Source organism: Melozone crissalis, unplaced genomic scaffold (genome assembly GCF_028551555.1).
Source record: "Melozone crissalis strain CALT ecotype California unplaced genomic scaffold, PUWL_Pcris_2 ptg000033l_1, whole genome shotgun sequence".
NCBI classification, from domain to species: Eukaryota; Metazoa; Chordata; class Aves; order Passeriformes; family Passerellidae; genus Melozone; species Melozone crissalis.
Window position 1 is genome coordinate 5,622,909 of NW_026535811.1, and position 25,928 is coordinate 5,648,836.

At 41.9% G+C, this 25,928-nt stretch overlaps 1 protein-coding gene across 1 annotated transcript in view; it reads right to left on the minus strand.

Annotated features, from left to right (window-relative positions):
• CACNA1C (calcium voltage-gated channel subunit alpha1 C) overlaps positions 1 to 25,928 on the minus strand; it is a 408,531-nt gene that overhangs the window by 86,203 nt on the left and 296,400 nt on the right. Inside the window, exons 11-18 of the mRNA XM_054281854.1 lie at positions 18,496 to 18,522; positions 16,387 to 16,547; positions 15,360 to 15,585; positions 9,272 to 9,479; positions 8,353 to 8,473; positions 6,424 to 6,538; positions 5,280 to 5,400; positions 5,083 to 5,152 (exon numbers count right to left, since the gene is read on the minus strand). Coding sequence (XP_054137829.1) covers positions 5,083 to 5,152; positions 5,280 to 5,400; positions 6,424 to 6,538; positions 8,353 to 8,473; positions 9,272 to 9,479; positions 15,360 to 15,585; positions 16,387 to 16,547; positions 18,496 to 18,522 — 1,049 coding nt within the window. The remainder of the gene's footprint in view (positions 1 to 5,082; positions 5,153 to 5,279; positions 5,401 to 6,423; positions 6,539 to 8,352; positions 8,474 to 9,271; positions 9,480 to 15,359; positions 15,586 to 16,386; positions 16,548 to 18,495; positions 18,523 to 25,928) is intronic.

Genomic DNA, 25,928 nt, shown 5'->3' on the forward strand with positions numbered 1-25,928 from the left:
CTTGCTCCCACATTGTCTGCAGGATTAACCTGCAGTTGAGGTTTTACTGCTTTAGATGAAAGCTAGATTACTTCTTATACCTTGTGATATTATCTTCCTGTTAAATGTCCTTCATGGAAACTTTTCATTTTACTTTGGCATTAATTTGCCATCAGTGTCAGATATGCACAAAGCACAGATTATTTACCACAGAGCCACAATCTGGCCTGTCACCCCCTCCTCTGCATTTCTGCTGCTGACTATTCCCAAAAGTGGCACTTAGACCTCATCCTTACTGAAGGGCATATTTTTTTCTTTTGACCATTCTTCCAGCTTATCAAGATTGTTTTTCTTCTATTTGTGAGCATCTCCATGGAGCTGCTGCTACATCTGGACCTGTGTCTGGATGAGCACATGTATGCCCCAGAACAAACAGTGAGCACATACACATTGACTTACACTGATCAGAAAGTCCTAAAATTGTCCCCTTTTATAATTTAGTTGGGGGGGGAAGGTCAGAAACAGGGGAATGAGGCTGAGACTCTTGAACCTGTGTCATCTCCAGGCAGATCAGTGAGCATCCTCAAGATAGAAAAAGCAGAGATGAAGGCTAAGTGGTACCTGAAAAAGAAGCTTCTGCCTTTGAGGATTTCTTCTACCGGCTGAAGGCAGATGTTTTGTAATTGACATGATAGGATTTTGCTGTTTTAAAGATCCCAATCCTCTCACTTAATCAGCAAGACAGGAAAAAATCTTTAAGAAAGAAGCCTGACATGTTAGAAACAACTGATTCATCTTCCAGGCCGTGCAAAGGAGGATACTCTAATTATCATTAGGTAATGATGATACCTAATGGTCATTGGTTCATCTTGAGTCCATAAAGGGAGATAAGCTCCAGTAATGGTGTTCCTTTAGGGTGAGATACTGTACTTGCTCTGCTTACAGGACACATCAGAAAGAACAGATGAATCAGCACAGATCCTGATCTAGATATCAGAGAGAGGAGCAAAGTGCCCTTTTTGAAGGCATGCCATTATTACATGTAAATAGGATTCTTTCTTTACACTTTCAGTACCAAGAGTTCAGCTCAAATTCACTTGATAGATCTTAGCATAAATATTTGAGCTGGTACAGAGAGTTTCTACTTTTTAAGTCAGTCTATTTTTTAACAGCTCAATTTTATGTGTAATATACTTCATAATACTCTTTCTACAGGCTTTAATAGTTAAAGAAACATCTTTCAGAAGTACTTCTTTACACAGGACTTGTAAAAGAGGTGTTAAGGTTAATGTGCAGGTTTATGTAATATAACCACACCTTGCACGTGCACCTTTTATCTGCGGGCTTCAGAGGAGGCTGACAAAGAGTGAGGTAAGCAAATTATTTTTCTTCTTGAACAGGCCAGAAAACCAATGCCTAGGATCATGTGGGATATTTGAAACTCATACTTAAGAAGAGTATTCTGGGTCCCTGCTCTGCGCCTTCAATGTGAGATCATTCTTCTTTTATTACTCAGAGGAATGCTTAAAATACACTTTTAAATGGGCATGGAGCAATGCCTCTGGAAAATAGACCTTCAGCAGAAGGATCAGCCCCATGAAGACCATAAAGAACATTGTTCCTCTCCTCTTTTTCTCCTGTCTGCCATACAGCAAGAAATATAGATTAATGACTCTGGGAACCAAATACTTCCAGACTAAAAAACACATTCAGTTCCTCAGGCATAGATAAAGAGCAATGTTCTACTTTTCACTTAGAGTCTAGGGCACAGAAGAAAGGAAACATTGAGGGCCAAATTCACAAAGAATAACGTGAATACAGCCTCATCCCAGGTCACTGCCCATGCTATCTACCTCCATATAGGAGCAGCACAGCTTCACACTTGTAGAAGCAAATGTTCTTTGGCTGTGGAGACAAGCACAAACAGGCTACAGGGCAGCATCAGTGAGAAATTCGATGATGTGGAGGGGTTTTTTTTACTGTACAAAGACCAGAACTCTCCTATAAGGACATTACTTTGCTCCAAGCTCCCATGAATCATCCCAAGCTTTTACCTTCATCTGACGTTCTGAATTCTTTGTCTATTTCTGTACTAGACTGCAAGGCTAGCTCCCTGTCTTCCTGTAATAAACATATCATCATAATAATCCTTCTAGTGTACACAAATCTCCGGGAGAGCTAGTCTGTCCTTCCTAAAAAGAGACCAGGTGACCTGAGGAGCTGCAGCCACTCTGGGGCTGAGGGGCAGCACTGTGCAGCAAGCAGAGTCAGGAGAAGGTATTGAGAAAACTGCTTTAAGGAGCAGAAACAAGTCAGAGAATGAGCAAGGCAGGTTAGGAAAGGACCTATGTGAGGAAAAATAAATGAGGTAATCAGTTCAAATGGTTTCTGAACATTGAATCTTCAGTCTTCACAAAGAATTGATAAACAATTCAGGGAACAGGCTTGTTTAGAAACGGCATTGATGCCATACAATGGCAAGTGAGTAAGATGGTGTCCCTTTGCATTTCTAATAGGAGACAGGAGAAAACCTGATAATCCATTCAAATTTTAGGTTGTGTTCAAAAGTATGCTACAACAGGGATTGGCACTCTGAGGCAGGCATTTAAAGTGCTTTCACTTCATTTTCTTCACTCTAATCCTATGCATGGCAAAAAAAAAAAAAAGAAAGTAGATGTAGTGTTTTGTTATATTTTTCATTTATAAGCTTATCTTTCTAAGCTATCTACAGAAAGTAAATAAACCCCAATTCTATTAGCAGTAGACTTAAAATTGACATTCAGATGACTGTTGTTTCACTTGAAAAAAATGTAATTTTCTGCAAATCCAAGCCAGCTGAGAAACAGAAACAAAACTGTATCAAGATGTTTTAATTTGTGCTTCTTACTAAAGACTCCCACAAACCCTGTAGCAACTGGGGATGTGTGTCCAGTAAGTGCCTGGGCCTATAGAGGTGATGGAAAGATTAAATCCAGAGTGACCTTCCTCAGGCAGTGTTAAAATAGCATTGCACAAATTAGAACCACACTCTACTCCTGATAAATTTGCTATAAATATGGAAGAACACAAGTACAGCATATGTGAGGACTTCTTGTACTGAAAATCAAATGCAATGAACAGTTTTCCATTTTTCTTGTCTGAAGCTCTTGTCCACCTACTCAAAATGAACTCTTGTGTTCTTTTTTACCCTATCAAATCAATCTATTATCAGACATTTATTTATTAGGAATCATGGAATAGAAGAGAAAGTGTTTTATGGCCTATCATAGCCTGTTACATAATCACAGAAACACAGAAGAGAAAGGCAGGGAAAGATCACAAAAGGCCCTCTGGTTCATGCCTCTGCCAAGCCAGGTCCAATTAATTGTTATATCTAAGCCTTTTCTGGGAGACATTTTCTGACCTGTCCTTAACAACATCCAGTGGTGCTGGGCTTCCACAACCATCTCTGGGAACTTTTACAGCCTCACCATTAGAAAATTGTCTGCTGTGAATCCTATAAAATCTGTTGCTTCATAATGGAGATAATTCTCCTCCTAATCTGTAGAAGGTTTTTAGGAACATGAAGATGCTTCCCCTGCCTTTCCTAGGTCAAATGAGCAAATTTTATCCAATCTTAGTTCTTGCTACCTACTAGCATTGTTTTCACCATTCTCTTCTATTCAGCCCCACTTCTCTTAACCCAAAAAGAGATATGATATTGCAGATTGCAAAGCTCTTATCAATATTGAACACAAAACAATTGCTTTGCTCTGAATAGCTTCCATTGACCAGTTCAAACAAACCCATAACTGGACAAAAGGCTCCTTCTCTGTGTTATAAATCTCACTACTTGCTTTTCAAAGACAGCAAACTGTTGCTGACATCTGTTGAGCTTGTGGTCATAAGATTCAGATCCTTTTCTCAAGGACTGTTACCTAACTAGCTGTCACCTAAGATCCTTTCTTTGTGAATTGTTTATTCCTGTCTATGCGTAGAGCCTGGCACTTTCAATTTTATTTAGACCATTTATCCAGGACCTCAGGAGCTCTCTGAATTCTAATGCTGCCCTCCAGCACACTCCTTGTCCTTCCTAGCTTCATGTCATCTACAAATGTAATAAGCATATTGCCTCTTCCATCATTCAGGTCATTAACAATGAACTGAGCTGAACTCCAGACAGGCTTTTGGGTTGTACAAACTCACTTGGGCTATCACTACCCTCCCCATAAAGGGCCTGATCATTTCTCTCACCATCATCTAGACCAGATTTTTCTAGTCAGTTTATGAGAACACTGTAAGAGATGGTCAGAAGCCTTAGCAAAGTTAAAGAATATTACATCTAGTTATTTTCTCCTGTCTACAGGTGTTTTCAGAATAAAACACTTCAGCCCCTTTCAGAAGAAAATAAGGGTAGCTTGATGTGATTTGCTCTTGGCAAATTGTGTTGGCTGCTGATCATCTCTTTATCTTGTGGTGATATAGTTTAATCCTTTGTTCCAGCACTTTTCCAAGATTGGAAGTTGAAATGACTAGCTCCAATCCTGCCCCCTATTCAGGTTCTCTTGAGCACTGCTTAAAGTTCTGAGATTTCTTCAACCAATCTTTCAAGTATCTGAGAATGAAGTTAATTAGGCCCACCTGACTTGAAAACCAGCCTAACTAATGCAAGAGCTTGTTTCTTGCATTTCTAGGCTGAGATCTTATGCCTTTAGAGTTATGCTGTGTCACATTGTGCTTTTAGATTAGAAAACAGTGCAAAAAGGCATTCAGCACTTTCCCTTTCATGACTTTCGGTTGTGAGACACCCCTGACCACTGAGTGCTGATAAAGCACACTGAAAACAGTGTCATGTGCATATTTTCAAACAGATTTTTATATTATTTGATTCTCTGTAAAGCTCTGTATTTTCCAATAAAGAGCTTTACAGGGAACCAAATCAAATAAGATTGATCAGGATAGGGACTTCAAAGGGCCAAACCACACCTGTGCAAAAACATGCAAGGACACCATCCCATCCCATCATGAAAGCATTTCCAGCAGACCTGCTACCACAGTTTGGCTTTGTGTACATTAGCAACTGGAGCTTTGTTGAGTGAGGGATACAAGGAAGGAGATGTGTACCTGGTGCTTCTGTTGTGGGATAAGGGCTCTTTTCTTCATTCTCATTGGGCTGATAATCATCCACGTTGATCTGACAGAAATGGAAGGAGAAGCATCAAAGCCTTTATCAGACAAGGCAGACAGTTTTCATTCCCTTAGAAACCCAAGCTGCTCATGCCATCACTGCACAGAGAGTGCTGGCTGCCAGCAGACCTTACCTTGGTAGCAGGGGGGGACTCTCCATCAGCAGTGATCGATTTCAGCTCAATTTTCTCCTCCTTTGTCTCTTCCTCCACAGCTGCTTTTTCCATCTCCTGTTTCTTTTCGGGACTAGCAGTTCTAGCAATTTTACAAGATAAAAACCAAAGAGTTACAAAGGTGGAAAGCTGCTTCCCTTTCAGGAACTTCATGTAGTACAGCACACACCATGAGAACAATCAGCTGGCTGGCATCTCCATTCTGAGTTCAGCTTCCATACCAGTGGCTGCACCTTGTCCTCATCTGCAGGCAAAGGCAGAGGCTCTGATCTATTTTTATATAGGGCCTTTTATTTTTTATCTTTCTCAATGGTGTGTGTTAGTGAAAATGCATATTTTAGGTCTGTCAGCTGAGATCCCTTCGCTCACCCAATGACAAAGGCATGGACCATTTTCAATCCATTTCTTGTGAGCTTCCAACTGGATTTTCTACAAAAGTTTTGCCCCTCACTGCACCCCTAGAGAGAGGGAAATCTGCTGAGCTGCATGCAGGATGAAGCAGAAAGAGCTGCACAGGAGATCCCCTCCAAGCAGCCTGGAAGACAGTGAATAGGAATAACCAGGAAGGAGAGGCTTCCCTGCTGTTGGCAGCTGGGAATGACAGAGCAGCTCCTCATCCAGCTTGTGCCCCTTAAATGTCTGCAGAAACACTAAAAGAACTGGCAAGGGAAGAACAGCACGTGGCACCAAAAGAAAAAGAAGCTGCTAAATCTCATGGTGGGAATGACAGAAAATATGCCTTGTGGCCCAAAGCAATCAGAGGATAGCAGGGAGATTCAAATTGGATTGACACCCATACTCATTCTCTGCTGGTGCTCTGAAAGCTCATCAGTAACCCAGACTTCCTTTCCTCTGCTCACACCACTGCAACTGGGGGGACTCCTAGCTCACACTTTCCTGTCTTACAGCTGGAGTTCCTTTGCATAAAAATTTATATACATATATATATATAACCCAAATATAATTACATTAATCACATATATAATCTATACACATACAGATAATTACATATATTACATATACATGTATGTATAGGTATCATATTCATATATGCTGTGTGTAATTACAGGAATGTGTGCAGATAGGTATATGCAAATGGATTTACCTAGCTAGCTTTTTCCTTTCTTTTTCCTCTTCCTCCTCTTTCTGTGCAGATGTTAAACTCTCAGCATCAGCAAGGTTGTCCACAGCAATGGCCAAAAATACATTCAGCAGGATATCTGTTTGTGTGCTACTTAAAGAAAACAGGCTTTGAAAACTGCAGAAAAAGATTATACCAAAGGTTTCTTAATTGAAAATTTTTAGCAACCTGTCATCAGATCTCTTGGATTTTCCAAACTTCCATTTCACACAACTGCATATCCATCATGCACAAACCTACACCTTCCTTCCACACAGATAACACACTTTGTGGGTTTTCAACATTTCACAACAGAGTGACTGATGTAAAACAGCAGATTTACAAATTTACATTTTAGTTTCCAGCTTCCCAAGAGTGTCTCCCTTTGTGAAGAGGATCCCACTGAACATAAGAGGAGTATGGAAAGCTTTGCATCTTTGGACAGTTTAGGTTGCATGAGTGGATTTTATGGACAGCAAGCATGGGACTCTGGTGAGCATTTCTGAGGTTAATTTAGTCTGGACAGTGAAGGGTTGAGCTGACAACTTTGCCATCTCCTAACAGAGAATCCATGCATGGCCACCCATGCCCATGCAGCGGCAGGGCAAGGAATCACAGCTGTTTTCTTGTCTTACCAGCCAGTGTTCAGGTCTCATGTTACAAATCTGACCAGAAGGTTGTTTTATGCATTTCTTGAGTGTAGGTCTTATTGTACCATGATAACTTTTAAGAAAACCCTGGTTCAAGGCTTAGTCTGGAAACACAGACATCCCCCCCCCTCCCTGGGCTCCAAGGTCTAAATGCTCCAAAGTCAGCCAGCACTGTAGATTTGGCTCATATTTTCACAAGGAGATCCAAGTTGTAGCTTTTTTTTTAAGCTGTCAGCCAGATTGGCTACCTTGACCTTCAGATAAGTGGAATTGCACCACCTCACTTTGAAGTGAGGGCATGCAGGTCAACCAAAATGTCACATAACAGGGTTTGAGAGATGTGAATTATGAGCAAAGGCCAGAAGAGCTGGGCTGAGTCTATAAGGTGGCTTTATAGAAGCATCAGTATAAAAGGAAATGTCACCTCTGACACAGGAGGGCCATTTATTAGGGAAGCAGCAACTAAACATGGACAAATTTGGAGCAAACTGAGATAGGGAACAGAAAGGCAGCTCTATGTTACATGCAAATTCCTGTGAAGAGACACTCACAGCACAATCCTGCAATGTGCTTTGTGCCTCCTGGGGTGAGTACAGTGCCCTCACTTCACCTTAAACCAGACAGAACCAAAGTTATTCAAGACCAGCACAGGCTGGAAGATAACAGAGCACATTTTCTGTTTGAAGAACACACAGATTGCAGGGACTGAAATGGAACACAGGTCCTGTTAGTTTATACATGAATTAATACATGATCTCACATAAATCAATTATGTCAAACATATGTTACTCCTACTACAGCATTTGTATATAGCATATTGCAGATTATACATATTTTTATTCCACATAAGGTTTGGATGGAAGCACATGGAATACATTACTAAAAAAGCCATTAAAGTAAAAAAAAAAAAAAGGCAGTAAGTACAGTAGGAACACCCAGAAATTAGTTTGTGGAGAAGGCAGGAAAGAAAAACCTATGAGTGAACTAAGGGGAATGAAAAATAAAAACACTAAACATGTAAAGATACTAAATAAAATCTAGCATGTGCAACTGGCATTTAGCTGGCTCTTACAATTGTTTATATGCCCTAGCACCAGCTAAAATAAAATGAACTTTTTAAACTTTTGGCAGTGCAACGTTAAAATTCAGACCTAGGGAAAGGGCAAAAACGTGAGGTGTCAAATTCACTATTTTGTGACATAACAAAGTAAACAGTGGTTTTAATTCATCCCCTCTTGCAGAAAAGAGCAGCATCAAAGGATACAATTTCCACAGATGAAGAGGATGATGAAGTAAATACAGACCAACATTCCTGGAAAAGAGGGGCCGCCATAAGCCATGATCCCATCATACATCACCGAATTCCAGTCCTCCCCAGTCAGGATCTAAATGACACATTCCCACCAATAAGGGATACAGTGTTAGACCACACAGAGAATTTGAACACCCCATTAGCACAAAGATACCCACTGTCCCAGAGAACACCCCCCCTCCCCTGCATGGAGCTGATGGAGACTCTGGCAGTGTCCATCTAGAACATTAAAAAAACAAAAACAAAAAACAAACCACAGAACAAAGAAAATGCAAAGAAGGCCCGTGCTCAAAGTGTGAAAAAGCCCCAACGAGTGTATTCTTGAAGGTGATGGCTGAAGGCAATGGCTCTCCTAGACAAATCCATTCAAGTCTCCCCGTGGTTCCAAGCATTTCCCTCCCATGCCTGTTGCTTCAGACAGGCTGCACAGCATATGACACTGCCCTCAGCACAGCCCTACAGGCCATTTCTCCTCACATCTCAGTGAAATCGTGATCTTGATGCTCTTGGTGGGTCTCTCCCAAAGCTGCAGAGGGCTTAAAGGCCATGGCATCACTGCTGTGAGCAGGTATTTGTTCCCCAGAGCAGGGAGGGCAGCAGTAGGGCTGGGCTTTGGCAGCAAGTGCTGCCCTGGGACATGGCAGTGTCTCTTCTCTTGTCCTGCCCTGTAAAGACCCCTTTGTCTGTGGCCTTGCAACACACAGGGGTTTCATCTTTGGTTCCCACTTTGGGAGGGAATACCCTGTGCTGGCACCCTGCTCCTGGAGCTGTCAGGGTCCAGCCCCACCCTGGGGACTGTCAGGCTGCAGGACCTGTCTTGCCCCATAAAAAACCAAAATATTGGCCCCACAAGGACCACTTGTGCCCTTACCTGAAACACAGTGAGGAGGGACTGAGGGAAGTTGTCAAATGTACTCCTCCTGGTCTGCATCTCATCAAAGTTAAACTTGCCCCCAAAGAGCTGCATCCCCAGGAGGGAGAAGATGATGATGAAGAGGAAGAGAAGCAGCAACAGGGAGGCAATGGAGCGGACTGAATTCAGGAGTGAAGCCACAAGATTACTCAGGGAGTTCCAATATCTGGGAGAGAAAATAGAAGCAGTTAAAATTCCTTCAGTTCCAGACAGGTGCTCATGGACTGCACAGGATATTGGTTCAGGCTGCCTTCTGTGTACAGCAGGCATTTCCCAACATCCTGTTAAGCAGTGAATCATTGATGTGCCTCCCTGAGATAACGAGACCTACTGCAGCTAATGAGTAATTTTACTACCACACATGTACACACACAATTCCCTCCACCCCCCCTCCACACACACACCCAGAAGATTATTACAGCACTCTCCATCTAAGGCTCTGCACATCTTCCATCAATATACAGTGATTAGTTCTTGCTGCTTCAGTGAGTTACATTCTAACCAACCTCATTACAGCACTCACAGATGTTGTGGCAGCCAGAATACCTCACTCCAGAGAATGGCCTGTAATAACTAGCAAGAACAGATGGGGAAACTGTTTGGATGCAAATACAAACTTGCCCAAAATTTAGAGTGTGTGAGTGTGTGCTTGGGCTAACTCACAGAGGGGTTGCTGAGCTCTCTGGGACTGGGAGGAATGAGAAAGATATCAATGCTCCTTTTACAAGGACCCTAAAGCAAACTCCAGACCCACATTCATTTGGAAGAGCAAAACATCACTTGGTTTTTTGGTTTTACTCCTTCAAACAGGCTGCAGAACATTTTCAAATGGCTTCATTCAAGAGACAGGATGGTTTAGACATTTTCTCCCAGTGTATTCAGGCTTGTGCCCAGTTCAGACTCATGTATGATGCAGGGAGAGGATCTTCTCGCCCTTGTGGGTCCACTTTAGGGTTCAGAGAGATGCATGTTTGCTGCAGCATATAAGTTTGCATTCTTTGTCAGCCTGCAGAGTAGTCACCAGCTGGAAAGAGGCTTTAGAAAAAAATTTCAAAGAATTCACCGCATCATCCATGAAGCAACTTCCACTTTGGTCTTGCGTCTGCTCAGTCACTCCTAATCTACTGCTTAGCTGGTCATGAGCTCTCCTCTTTTGTGCTTTGGGGCTGGCAGAGCTTTCAGAATGGGCTGAGGATTCACTGTCATTCTCCCATCACCTCATTTTGATGCACATTATTAGCAAAGCCTCAACAGCTTTCACAGGTCAGCAAGCCAGCAATGTTTGCCTGGGCTCTTCCTTCTGCCTGGCCTGCCACCCTGCTTTGAGAGTCCTCCAAGGCCCTCTAATCCCTTGTCCCAAGGTCCACAACTTTGAACATGTCTTTAACCAGAGGACTCTGCATTTCTAACCATACTTTCCCTGAAGACAAAAGTTCCAGGTAAAAAGGATGGCAGACTGGTGCTCTGGCTCCTCCGTGGAAGCCTTATCCTTCAACTCATCATTTTTTCCTGAAGGTAGTATACATCCTCATTAGAGACAAGGGTTCTTAAAATCCTAGCTAAATTAATATTTTTTAAATATTGATCTAAAAAGAATACTTTTCTTGTCCTGTGAAGGCAGGACTGCCTGACAGCCCAATCACATCAGCAAGATTAGCAATCTGATCTGCAGAGGGACATCACCGTGTCCTCTCAAGTTCAGCAGCAGGTTCATCTCCAAGGACTGAGCTTCAAAGAGACCTGTGATGTTTTCCCTCCAGCCCAGCTTCAGCACTTCAGAGAAAACTAGGATGCTTTAAAGTTTAACTGCAATTAAAGAGATGAGCAATGAAAAACTACAGAGCAAAGGTAAGGGCATGGAAGCTGTGGGCTCAGCGCCACCAAATATCCACACGGAATGTGCAATGTAACAGCTCCCTGTGTTTGCAGTTATGCTCACAGCTCACATACTTTCACACTTTGGAAAGAAGGGAAAGTGACACAGGAGAAGGGAAAAATTCAGTCTGATGAAAGTCAAATGAATTGAGCATTCTTAAAGCAGAGGTTGATGGGCTCCAGAATATCTCCAAGCTCCCCAATGTCAGCCAGGACACACATTTTCTAGGTCTTTCTAGCAGCTCCCTTAAAAAGCAGTAAAGTTGTTACAAATCTGAACAGTCCCAGTGACTCAGTTTAAGCTTAAAGGCCTTGCTATCTCAGCTCACAACCCTACAGACTTCTCTCAGCTCTGCATTTCCTACAAATGGCTGAATACCTGGCATTCAGATTCTTATATAAGCATCAAGCTTCAAGCAATTAACTGAGATGGCCTGGTGGTAAGATGAGTGCTGTTTTATCTGTGTGCTAGTGCTAGCTAGACATACAGTACCACTAGAAAAGTAAAGAAACCAATTAGGGAAAAAAAAAGGAGAAAAAGGAGAGGATAAGAAATGCTTGACTGATTAGGATGCGAAAATAACAATGGTCTTATCTCAGGGTCCTAGAAGCCTGACCTGAGGTAGCATCTGTCCCATTTGGTGGCTGCAGGACTAACATGAACTCCCTCAAAGTGAGATCTGGGATTACTCAGTGACACACTGAGGGTTTCATGTCAGCAATGGCTGAAGCCCAAACAAAGAAGGGTCTCACTCAAAGAAGAGTTCATCTCCTCTGGTTATCACCTTACCACAAAGGAAAAATCAGCACTGGATGCTGGATGGAATTGGAGGGTTTGGACCAGGCATGTTTTAGTGGGAAGTATGAGAGAAAGCAGTGCTGCTGCCTCAGATTTATGGGGAAATGGATGTGCGTCTGACAGCCCCCACTGCAGATCCTGGGCCCTTGAGGGTGCCATGAATGAGGATCTGCAAAGCCCCAGGTGAGCAGGACCTGACTGTGATCCCTGTTCAAAGTGGAGCAATGATGCAGAGAAGTCAAGGGGTTTGTTCCATACCTGGGTTAGAACTTGACCTGTGCTGCTCTCTCCCCTCTCTCCATTGCCTTCTCCTATAGCTTTAGGATCACATCTCGGGCAACCACAGATGCAGGGTTTAAAGCAGCAGCTGGCAGACTCATTACTGGGAAGCTTCCCACCCTGTTCATTCCATATAAAACCACTCTGACAGTCATTTTTGATAGAAAGTACAAAAAATGAGGCACCCTGTCTCTCCTCCCTACAATTAACAGTGACTTACCTAGTGGCAGGATTAGGTATAAAGCATCAAATTTCTGTATGCTGTCACAATTATATGATTTTTTAAATACAAAGGGCTATAATACATATAAAGCAGTAAAGGATTATTTATAATGAGAAAATAATCTGTCTTCTCATAGCAAAGTGAGATGTTCTGCACAGCACTTTAAAAATTAGGGAGAATAAAACAGATTACATTGTCTGTCTAATGTATTTATAATTTTGGAAGAAATGTTTGGTCTTGAAATTCTAAATGGTGTTTCTAAAATGGTGCATTGCTCATCTGATGGCATCTTTATTTGTTTCTATTCTATTATGGAGCTATTTTTGTGTTTCTTGTAGAATTGTATCATCTTTATGACCCAGAATTTGTTTGTGCATGGTGTTTATCATGGAAAATCTATGCAAATAGATAAAGAATAGTCTACCTTCTGATATATTCTCACTAGAGTAATTTTCCTGCTTTGTACCTTTTTAATATCCTAGATGATCACTATTCTCACTTCCACTGTATGTCCTCCTATGATCATCAATATATGTTTGATATAAAACAATTCTATAAAATAATTCTATAAAATAATTGTTTGATATAAAACAAATCTATAATTATTGTTTGATATAAAACAATAATAATTCTATATAATTGTTTGATATAAAAAAAATAATTCTATAATTCCTCCTGTCCCTCCCAGCTTTCCAGTGTGGTATCTTTCTGAATTATCATGGCACTCAGGTGGGGTATTCCACCAGTGCTGATAATGTCATTAATAAAACCTCATTGTATTTAGAGCTGAGTGAGCAATAGAAAAATGTGTAATTTACTAGAGAAGGTAAAAGTTTGGCTTTAATGCCAAAGAATTCTGTCCTTTGCAAGGCATGAGCGAGCCTAAAATTCTGCCTTGGAGGCTTATGGTAGGGCCTTCCACATGAGGGTGAACTTCACCCACAGAGTGAAGAGTTATGAAGAAAATTATGAATAATTACAAAACATATAAATTTGAAGCTACTGCAGCCTACTTGTCAATCTTTTAGGAACAGGAAAGAAAGAAAGAAAAATCTGATTAATACATTGTGCATCATGAGCTCTTCCTTAGCTCTGTGCTTTGCACACAGACCCATGCACAAATTGCAGGAGACATATTCCAGGTAACACTTTTTCCAGGCAAAATTGTATTTTAATTGTGCTGCAGAGTGAAGGCAAATGTAGCCAGTCCTGCTGCTGATTGGCTCCATCATCACATTTCTGCCAGAAGCTTTAGGAATATATGAGTACTTCACCAGCTCAGGCTTTCTAAAGTTTTAATGATATTCTCTCAGTGTTTGCCTTTCTGTTAGAGAATTCTCTTAGCTAGCTTATATAGGATTGGAGACATGTCTTGAAAAAACAATGACCTCTCCAGGATGCTATGTTGAAGCTCATGCTTTTATAGCTGTTGGTATGTTGCCCTGGGTGTATCTGATTACCCAGTGCCTGAAACAGCTACTGCTTTCCTCAGAAACCAGGTCTGGGACTTGGGAATGGATGGATCCAGGAAAAACAATCCCCAGACCAGAGATCCCCACTATTTCCTTCTTGCTGGAAACTCTTGTTTCCCCTCTCTGGGAGGGAACGTTCCCCTCTGGAAGGTTCTCCCCTCTTCTATGATCACACATCCAAACACCTTTTTCCCCCCCTTTTGGAGCAGTTGTAGGCTTGCTTTGGCCTCTCTCTCTGAGACTGTGAATCAATTTTCTGTCTCTGCCATCTGACCCTGGGATCCATCCATCCTGCCAGAGATCTGAGCCTCAGAAGCTTTAAGGACAAATCTTGCATGATGCACAAGTCCAAGTCTGTTTTTTTTTTCTGCCTCTCAGCTCAGCCATCTTGATGATCTTCCAGTTTTGGACTTGTTTTTCTCATGTGCTGTGTTTTCTATCTCAAATTTGTCAGAAATTTCCTCTGGTTGGGTGGGGGGGGGGGGAGAGTTACAGGAATTGTAGGGGCAGTTTGATGGCTGAGCAGGCAGAAAAAGAACTCTTTCACTGCCTCAGTCAAGCTTTTTGTAAGGTGCTGGCTGGTGCCCACATGGGAAAAGGCAGACCTTGTGCTACTTGGGGCAAGGGCTTGGATGGATTTGTTGCAAGAGCTCTGGGTAAGTTTGGAGCTGATCTCTCCTACAAACTCCCCTCAGGCTGAGAAAGCCCTGCCAAACCAAGCTGGTGTTTTGGAGGTACCTGGCTCAGCAGCAGTGCCTGTTTAATAGATATCACTGTGCCTTTATGCAGAGGGAGGGGGGAAAGAATGAAAAGGGAAAAGAGGAGATATTGGAAACTGGAAAAAGTCTGGTTTCTTCATAAAGTTGCTGCTTTGTCATGGACTCCTTGGAAGGGGAATAGCTGGCAACATCCTTTGCCTAGAGCTGCTGGTATTGACACAGTCTCCCACTCGGGTCACTGTTGAGTCTGCTGGAGCTGGCATGGGCTCCTCAGTCAAATGCTGTTTTGGCTGTAAGCCTTTCAGGCTCCTCTCTGTCATCAAAAAGCGTCAGAGGAGGTCACAAGGCTATCTGCTGTTTTGGTTTTCTTGGTCTTTTGCAGAGAATTGTAAGAGCCTGAGCTCAGTTCACACTATTCCAGATTTCAGTTTAACACTTTATGTGGTGTCAGGTGTTTCCAGCTGTCTGTGCCTGACCCCTCACCCCTCTCATTGGGGATAGATGTCCAGTCTGTACAGCCCTCCCCACCCTGTTACAGACTTCAGAAGATGAGGATTGTTAATCTAGCACTCACACTACCTAAGTAGTGGTAGAAAAAGTGAAAATAAACAGGAATGTGAGTGACTTGTTGTGCATCGAGCAGCAGCCCTCCTCCAGCCCCAAAAAAGCAATAAAGTACCTTGTGATTTTAAATATTCTGAGGAGTCTCACACATCTCAAGACCGAAATGCCCAGGGGTGACATGATCTTTGTCTCCACCAGGATGGTTTCCAGGATGCCTCCACACACGATGAAACAGTCAAAGCGGTTGAAGAGGGACACAAAGTAGGCCTGGAGGCCAAGGCTGTACATCTTCAGCAGCATCTCTGCCGTGAAAAGAGCTAGCAGCACCTTATTGGCAGTGTCTCATGGAAAGCAAAAAGAAACAGATTAAAGAAACTTAGTCAAAAGATCATCACAATTAATCATTGGGCCTTGCTTCTAAGAAAGCATTTTAAGGATCAGGCTTAAAAGTTAACTTTGTACAGCTTGGGTCAAAGAATGGGTGCAAAGAAAAGCGTGGGCATCTCATTCACAGAAATGTTTTAGCAAGAGGGTTGCAGCAGTTCTCATGTGCTGCACATACAGCTGCAATGTATTACACAACCTCCAGTGGCAGGGACACGCCTTCCCTGCACAACCTGCCTTCACACCCGTCATCTGCAGAGGAGAGTGGGAATAGAAGAGCTGCTGTGCTACCTACTGTTGCTTAATTAAGCCTTTTCAGCTGCTCTCACCTCCAGAGAGAATTCAGCTGTTCTGCAGACAGAAGAACTTTACAAATCACTCTTCATCACCTCTCTAATAATTAGAATTAAACATAAAGGCCATTTCAGGGGAAACCTTGGACAATGTGGTGTTCCCAGTAGCCATCCACAAATTGGGAATCCAGTTGCTGCAAATATAAATTTAGCATAATCTCCTGATCTCACTTACACCAAATGGAACACTGCTTTGGCTGGAAAGGAGGTTTTTACATTTTTTCTATAACTTCTCCCAGCACAGGCAGATAAGTTAATTGTATTTTTTAGGATCCTCCACAGACACAGGACTGCTTGGAGCTGTGCACTCTCCTTTGACACTGTGTGGTTTAATGAATCAGCTCTTCTCCCATCTCCCTCTTATGACACCCTCCATAACAAACAGAAGCAGCAGCTCCTCCTCACCTTGGACCTCCGTGAGCCAGTCTGGCTGGTTGTAGTGCTCAGAGGCAATGGTGAGGGTGTTGAGAAACACAAGGAAGATCACCAGCCAATAGAAAACATTGGACTTGACAGCGGCACGGCACTTCCTTCGGCAGAATCGATTCCATCGGCGCCAGTAGCGACTTGAAAAATTGAAGAAGGGAAAGTTCTTTTCAGAGAGGGATTTTTAGGCTATTGCAGCTCCCTGTTAAGGGAGACTCTAGTCTTGATTTATTGTTCAAGAATGGTAGGGGAGTAACTCAAGTTCACCCTGGAAAACACTCTCTCATCTGAGTCAACACTTGTGAACATCCCTCCTATAGCTATAGGAATAAAGTTTGCCCTAAACCAATTTGCAAGAGCTTCAAGCAATACTTTTATCTGAGGAAGACATCCACTGCAGAGACCTCAAGAGATTTTTTATCTCAGTTGCCACATAAATAAATATTCTCCTTGAACTTGATTTTTGTGGCCTGCAACAGCACCTTGCCCAGCCTCAGGACAGTCAATAGAAAGATACTCTATCACATGGAGCTGAAGGATTAAACCTTTGGAGACGTGAGGTCAAATAAAATCCAAAGAACATTTCCAGCATTCAGCAACATTCAGGAGTTAGCCCTATACAAGGGCTACAAGTTCTGAAAAAAAATCCCAAAACTTAGGGGGCTTCAGCATCTCACCTTCATGCAAAGGTGACTAAGGGAACTAAGGGTACCATTTGCAAATCAAGAGAGTTTTTAAAGTTTGCCTTCCATGAACACATCCCCTTGTGTCACTGATTTCTCAGGGTAATTACTAACCACAGAAGATATTTAAAGCTAATTACACACCTCCTACTCTTCAGAATTTAACTTGCATAGCAACCAGTTTCCAGGCAACACTTGCCACTGTATAATAAATCTAATAGTTTTATATAGATACTACATACATATGTGTGTGTGTCTGAAGTGACACACACATACACCATGTTACAGGAGAATGAACTTTTCTTGGCTATTCTTGCCCTGTGTATAATTTTCAGTAGCAAACTATAGCCATGCTTGACATCAGGGTTCTAATCCATAGGAACTAAAGCCAGACCATATAAACACAATGTGAACAAGGATTTTCCAACAACATTTTAACAGGCGGTCAAATCTAGGGTTTTTCACCTATGCAATTTACAAAGGCACCGTTCTATCACAAACAGATACATTGTGTGTTTTGCAGTGGATTTGGGATAAGAAATAATCTTCCCAACTTCCAAAGTGGGCACCACACTTAGACATTATTGTTGTCATTAAAGTATTTGCAATCTCAGGCTTTTGTGTGTTCTTGTGCACAAATGTGCATGCACATGACCATGTATGGTGTTTTCTGGGCTTTTCTTTCTCTCTTTACATGGGGATGTTATGTGCTTCCCAAATTGACATTACTCATTGCTCCTTGGGTAAGCAGAAGGACTCAGTTACACACTTGCTCTAGTTATTCTGAAAATTCATTTAGTATTTTATCAATCTGACACTGAATTCAGGGTTATGGAGGCAGCTGAAAGGCTACCAAAGGGGTAGAAATGGACCTTAGCAACCAAGTTCCACGAGTTCAGTCAGCCTCTCCAGTGAAACCCCCAAAATAGCCATCTTAGAACTGCCTGAGTCAACAGAAAACCTGAGTCAACAGAAAACCAAACACCATCAGAGAAGATCCCCATGTCCCAGGCTGAATGGCAGAATTTCACAAGTAAGATGCCAACTTCATCAGCTGAAATCTTTACAATCAACAAAGCAGAGAAGTTCAACAAAGAGAGCCTTGAGCAGACAGGGCTGATGTTGATGGATGTTGTGCAATCATGTGGTTGAACTGGGTTTTTATTTCTGATTTTGTATTTTATGGTTTGAGATACAAAGGTATCATAGATAGGTACTTCAGTAGTCAGTAGTCCCTTGTGCCTTATTTCAGTGTGAAACTAAGAAAAAATTTATGACTAAAATCTGACATATTTAGCAGGATCTCCTAGAATCACCACTGCATCCCAGCAATGCTGGGGTAAACTACTTCAGAAAAGAGCAAAAACGGTGGAAAGGAGGAAAAGCAAAAGTCAGTTTTACTTACCTAAATTTTGATTTTGAGATCCGATGCCTGAAAGACAAGAATTGCCATTAGAGTCTCTGAAGCTGTCCCACACCTCCCAGGCTTTTGTGAAAACAGCAATAGAAAGAAACAAAGTAAAGCTCAATGCATTTTTTAACCCGTGCTGTTTTCCCTTCCATCTGTTCTAAGTCAATGTAGGCACTGGGCATGGCTAGAATTTGCCAATAACCAAACCTTGTGTTTTGGTAGGACTCATGAAGCAGAAGTCATGGTGGCATTCTACCACCTGTAGATATCAGTGAACTCTACAACTGCTACCAAATTTATTTCTGAAGTATGACTATTATTTTTTGTTACTATTTTTTTTCTTATATTAAAATATGTATGACTTTATACAGACAGACATGTTGCTTTCACACATCACCTGTCACTTCAGGATGTATACACACATTATGAAACAATAATGTAAAAATAAAGCTTTTTTTCAGTAATTGAAGGAAACACAGTGCACAGCAAACATTTTCAAACATAGAAACTAACACTTATTTGTCTTGGTTATCTATGTAAATGAGTTTGCATTCAAATGAGTCTGTACAATAATAGATTCTGTTGCTAGCAATGAAATTTTGAGAATTAAGCATTCCAGAAAATTTGGCCCTATTCCCACTATGTATATGTTTAAATATCTAATTCTATGCATTTGGATTTATTCACCTACATAATCTCATTAATCCTTTATGAAAAGTCACAGGCAAAGCTAGAAATTGGCCCCAGTTTTTAAACCACTACCTTGCCCTGCTTGACACATGTCCTATAAGGCCTTTGAACACCTTGGCTGTGTTTGGGTGAATCCATAATGGTGCACAGAGAGAAATAAATGTATGTGGATACAATGCTGTGAGTCAGAGCTGACTTGGGGAGCTTCAAAATCTACTACCAATAGCAGCAGAAAAAACTCTGGGGAATGACTATGGAAAAAGTATTTCTGCTGGGTTGAAGCAATCCTTCAGGTTCCCTCTATGACAGGAAAGTGGGTCATTGTTGACAGCAGTCAGCAGAGGTCTTACTGCACTGCCCTGAAATTGGATTCACTGTCAGTAGAGAGGGGAGAATGTAATTCTCCAAGCATCTAACACTCCTTACTGTAGCAGCCCTAACAATGGTCCTGCCCCTGCTTGAGGACATCAGTTACTGACAAGTAATCAGTGACAGGTCACGTTCCTCATCTGCAAGAGGTTTCAGTCAGGGGAACTTTTTGCCAGCAGATGGGCTGAGCCAAAAAAGAGAAAAGGGCCTTTGCAGCAAATACCCAAATACATAACTCCTGCTGTGTCACAGGCAGCCTGTCCAGGCCACACACTGGGCAGCAGGGAGGGTACAGACACGTGCAAGGCTCTTGAGGAAGAAGAAATAATGCACTGGCAGAGCAGAATGCTAAATGGTGCTGCAGAGACAAAGCAAGCTCTAACAAGGATGCCAAGTGAAGCACCTACAAAACACATCCTTAATGTTAAAGCTATTCCTGCTTCTCACTGAGGATCCTGGCTTGATGATGACTACCTGCAAACTGTAATGGAGATTTACAGGCAACAGGGAAGAGGGCTCGAGGAGGGGAAGTGAAAAGATGTAAAAATCACAACGAAGCAGAAAGCTGAGCACTAGAAAGGAGGTGGTGAGGATTTTGATAGGAATAGTTTGGCAGGGACAGAGGGGGAGAGAGAGCAAAAGAGAAAAAGAGAGAGATGGAAGGGGATGGACAGGGGGTGTGAAATCCTCTGGTGACCTCTCTGGTTAATGGCTCTTCAGTGAGGGAGCGCTGGAATCTTTTATTTATTTAAGCAAAAGAGATGCAGCAGGTGTAGTACTCATCATGCATGTGATAATTATATCTTTGGAGCATTATGAGCAGCAGCCAAGTGCATTCAGTGCTCCCACAGGTTACCTACAGCCTTCATCCCCCTCCCTCCACCTTGCCTTACTGCTGTGGCAGAAGGCTTTATCACATGTGGGTGTGCTATATATATGGAAGAGGACAAGGAAGGAGGATTAGATTTATATTTAGAGGTAGAATCAAAGAGTGAAATGGAATTTTGGAAATAAACTGTATAATAAATGTTTCTGAAAACATTATGCATGAATCTGAACCACATTTTTCAAATGACTCTTATGATTAAATTTTTTTCAGAACTTGGGTTACCAATGTCACATAAAAAAATGCTTTTATGGCATCACTAGGGGCTGTCAAATAGTCTGGAAATTGTGCCACAGTGTCTGTGACACTCCAAGCTGGCACTTAAAGCGTTCAGAGTGGGCCAGATTCTCTGCTGAGTTTAAACATGGATCTCTTGCATCTCTGGTGTCCTGGGAGGTTTATGTCATTTATGGGAGAAAGAGGGAAACTTCAATTCTGTCCAACTCTGGAATGCCTTGAGAAACTCTTGTTTAAAATGATGGTATAGGAGCATAATGAAAACCAATTCAGATCACTACTGAGTGCTTTTATCACAGGACCCATGTAACTCAGCTTGTCTTTTAGAAAAACAAACACAAAAATCAGATCTCTGTTTGACTAGCTATCTTTGAAATTCCCTAGAACTCCTCCAACTTTACATTGTTATGTACAACATACAGATAAGATGGTGAAATTTAAAGGTTTTTATCAACATAAACTCTGGATAATCAGCATAACTCAAATGTAATGAGATATCCCACATTCTGAGAGATAAAGTTCCCTGTTCATATTCACATCCTTTGTGAAGGATGTGACAGTTTTGTGTAACAGGGATTGAGGGCTCTGGGGAGTTGTACACACAACAGACAATTCTACCATTCACACAACATTCCAATTCAGGAAAAATCTTGTAGGTCACCAAGCATGACACAAAAGACCACATTACAGCTGTTTTCTGGGTGTGGACATTATCAAACATGACCATTATCCAACTCTCTACAACTACTTTTATATTGTATGATCCCAACTTAGAGGCAGCCACATCTTCATAAGGACTCATAAAAACCTTTGGATACCAGGAAAAGCTGTCAGAAAAGCAGCAACACAGAAAGGGACTTTACTAAGCTTCTAGGTTATACACAACTTTAGAGAACATCTAAAGAGCTTCTCTGGCCATATCTTACAGATTTTACTACTGTGAGAAGGCAGTCCTGGTGTGACATGGATTCTGCTTTGGGGCAACGTGGTGCATTTTGCAGTAACTGGCAAGGTGGCACAATAAGAATCTACAGAATAGCCTTAAGGAAATTGGATCTGTCTAACATAAAATTGAGTTGGTTTGCTATTCAATGGGCTTTCTTACAGGCTGGGAAAACAGGCCAGCATCTAAGCATTCAGTAAAAAATCTTGCTCTCCCTGTGGCAAGTCACAGAAAGGCCTGTCCCAGAATCTGAGGCAGGAAGAAAATTCCCCTTCCATTAGGGCATGCTACTGTCCTTTAGACACACACCTAAAGCTGACTGTGAGTATTAAAAGCACCTTTCTCACAATAACTTGGAGAGCAGTATCTGAGATTACACATAAGGTTGATGCTGTGAGTTTTCCTGCTGAAGTCAGCAGTGGTTTCAGAGCTTTTGGCAGACTGTTCTTCCCACTATTCCTGATGTGATGGGAACTTTGGTTCCATCACATCACAAGGAGCCCATCTTCTCATAAGGTGAAAACCAGCAACAACTACAGCAAACCTGCAAGAAAACTTTCACCTTTACCACTGGCTCCTGTGCTGATTGTTGCAAGACCTGCACAGGAATTAATTTCCATGCCAGAAAAGCACCAAGGGAAAAATCACTGACCATTCAGCTGCCAGGGAAACCTTCCATTGCTCATAAAACTTTCAGGACACATTGTCTTCAGTTGGAAAGCCAGTGTAGGTTGTTAGTTTTTGTTTATCCTGTTTTATTGTTTGAACTGTCTTTGGTGGAAAAGCAATTGAACTGTCCCCCATATGTATGGAAATCCTGGCTAAGGCAAAAATACCAAGTGGGTTATTGTTTCAATGAAAGCAGATAATTTTAAGCTCTCTTTCCCTTTGAGCTCAAGTGCTTCACTTTTCTATTGAGGCTGTATGGAGCATTAGCTTCCACAAAGGTCTTTTTTCAAGCTAATGCATATGTATAAAAGCAAGCTCTATTGTGACACTCCAGATCTGTATGGTTGTATTAGAAAATTAACATCCTGCTTCTATTGGAAGATTATATATGCTGACACCCTGCACAGAACAGATTACTCCTGATTATGAGCAATAGCCTGTCCTCAGGAATCTGAGTCCTGCACAGCAGTAACCCCAGAGGCTCAGGGAAATTACTCACTATTGGGAAGCTCTGGGTTTAAGAATATCCTGCAAACTGAGCCCCACTGCTCCTGGCTCTGGGTTTGTCCCACTGGTGCCTGCTGCAGAGGAAATGTGTTTCTTTGTGCTCTGCACCAACAGGTTATGAAAGCTGTGACACATCAAAATAAGATAAGTTCCACTCCCAAATGCTGTCCTTGAGGATAAAAGCTGTTGTGCCTACTGCAGGGCAGATGTCAGCCCAGTACAAGGCAATATCATGACAGGAATAATATACTATGGAAGTTGTGGGGTGCTTTTCAATGTCCTGTGGAAGCCTGCAAAACCATTTTCAAATTCAGATGCCTGATAAAGTGCACTTCCTTAGGAAATGAACTGTGCTGTGCCACAGCAGTACCATTGCCAGCAGAATTACACCAGAAATAATTATGAATTATGGGTTGGTTTTTGTTTTGTTATAGTTCTAAAATTCTTAGGTTAGTTTTAAAATTCTTAGAACCCTGAAACTCCTGTTGGTTTGAAGGCCGGCATTACTCCAGACAGGACAGGTGACAGAGGCAGTTTCTATAGTATGGGCACTAGAGAAATAAAAGCCTCTTTGAGACAATTTATCAGTAGGCAATAGTTTGTGTTTGAGAGGTACTCTCCTGATCTCACATAGCATATGTCTCTGTGGAGCTGAGAAAGGCTGTCAGAGAAGATCTCCTTTTCCAAAAGGCACATTTGAGCCTGGCTTCTCAAGCAGATCTTTCTGTCAGTCACAGACCCAGCCTTTCAAAACTCTACAGATTTTAAAAGAACAGAAAGAATAGTGAGTAATTCTAAGTTGCCTTCAATGAAAAAGCATTTTCTTTCAGTCTCCTGGGCATCTTTTTCCTTTTATCAGGAGTGCATTTTGATGGCAAGCTCAGCCTGTAACTGTAGTGGTGGTGCTGGGGTGGTTAGACATCCTAGGCAGCCTGATGTCAATAAATAAAGAAATATATTGCCTTTGACTTGAAAGCCCCACATTGCTTCAGTCATGTCTGCCCAGAGCAGCCTCTGCCCTCTGGGAGAGTGTGTTTATAGCAAGGCAGTGGGGACTCACAGCCACAGGGTGAATTTAGAATGCTGGTAAAAACACTGAGACTCATCTGCAACAGGTGAAACTCAACAATTGAACAAAAATGTTGACTAACCATTCCAACTGCTCAAAAGTCCAGGCCTAATCTTCAACCAGAGCAAATCAGGATGATATGACTCTATGCTAGTATATTATTAATGCTAGTACTCAAAACCTAGGGCTCGATGAAGAACTTTTTCAAAAGCTCAACTGACTTCCCACATGAATTTTCACTGTTCTAAAACACTGGGCCAAATTCTGATTCTTAGGTTCCAATAAAAGAACACACTCATTCAAATAAATCCTTGCTTATGTTTTATATGTTCCAGAAGGAATATTGACCTATGGGGGGTTTGAATGAGGATTCAGTAAAAAGAAGAGTATTTAGTATTCCTTGAAACAATGACAGCTGGTTTCTTTGCCTGCCTGAGTGTGTGATACAGTAATAAAGAAACCAGAAAGGATTCTAAGCCTCAGAATCAGAAGCAGGTCTGGGTTGGCCCATAACTAAGGAATTTCCAGATCCACAGTTTGACACAAATATTTTACAAAAGCAGGCAGCATTGGCAAAATTTGTATCTCTCCAGAATTTCATAATCAGTGATACAGCCATTCATTTTCATGGAGGATGGAGCCTATCCATCTCTTAGAGATGAAAAGCAATCTGAGGGAGGCCTTGAGGATTCTCAACTGTCCTTGGGGAAGGACTAAACAAACCCTCCTCAATAACAGATTTTGATTTGCCTACTATACATCACCCATTTCCAGATGAAGTGAAAAGTGGCAAGGAAACTGTTTATCTCTCTGAATCTTACATGTCCTGCTCTGCTGAAACTTTGGGCCCTGTTTTAACATTTAAAACATGAGAAGAAGAAATTAAATTCTGTTTTCCTGTAATTTTCCTATGTCTTTCCCCCTAAAATATATTGGACTTAGCGAAATCAGGCTTCTCCTAATGCCAATTCAGGGTACTGCCATTCTCCCATGAGCATGCTGGGCTATTTTAAGTAAACTCCATTCTAAGCCATGATTACATTTAGAGTTGGGCTTAACTTCAGCCCTCCTGGCCACATTCCAGCTAAGATAATTATGTTCTGGTTGCCAAAATTCCCAATGCAGTTTCTGCACAAAGCAAGTTATCCCTCATACAACCCCTTAAACACTTGTGCTTGTTGTTTTTAAACACCTGTCACATTCTACCCTGAAGGTGGCTGAACTCTAATGCTGTGAAAACAATCCCTGCATTTACAGTTCATAAAGTGCTTTAGGACCCTTTGGGATTAAGAACATTAAATGAATGCAAGCTGTAATATTAAAAATACATGAAACCTTAGAGTAACTGCTGCCATTCTTTTTGACACTGTGTCCAGATGTATGAGAGACTTTACTACTCTGACATTTTCTGGGCTGTGGAGGTTCCCACAAGGAATGATGTGCTGCTCCACCTCATACTAACAAGCAGGGAAGGCCTTGTTGGAGGTGTGAAGGTTTGGGTCAGCTTTGGCTGCCACTCTGGACCAGATGAGCCAGGGTGGTCCCTTCCAACCTGACCCATTCTGTGAACCATAACTGCAGAATAAAGAGGGTTCTCCAGAGTGGATCCAGCTGATGCTTCCAGAACAGTGCCAAGAGCACAAGCAGCTTGGTGGGGTGCCAAAGAAAGGGCTAAACTGCCCCAGTGCTGTGAAAACATCTAGCCTGGTTCCTGCAGGAAAGGGTTCATAATCTAAAAAACTCAGCAGCTTCCCAACAGCAGGCAGGTGGAGGAAAGTGATCACAAATAATTTCCCTGGGGGCTTGTAAGTCACTGACTGACTCTTGAAGAAAAGCAGAGATTGAAATTACAACATATTCCACATACCACATCTTATAATGCAGATCACAGAATAACAAAGAATTAACTAAGATGGAAAAGATCTTTGAGATTACCAAGTCCAACCTAAGGCCTAACATCACCTTGTCACTCAGACAGACCACGGCACTGAGTGCCACATCCAGTCTTTACTGAAACACCTCCAGGGACGGCGACTCCACCAGCTCCCTGCAGCCCA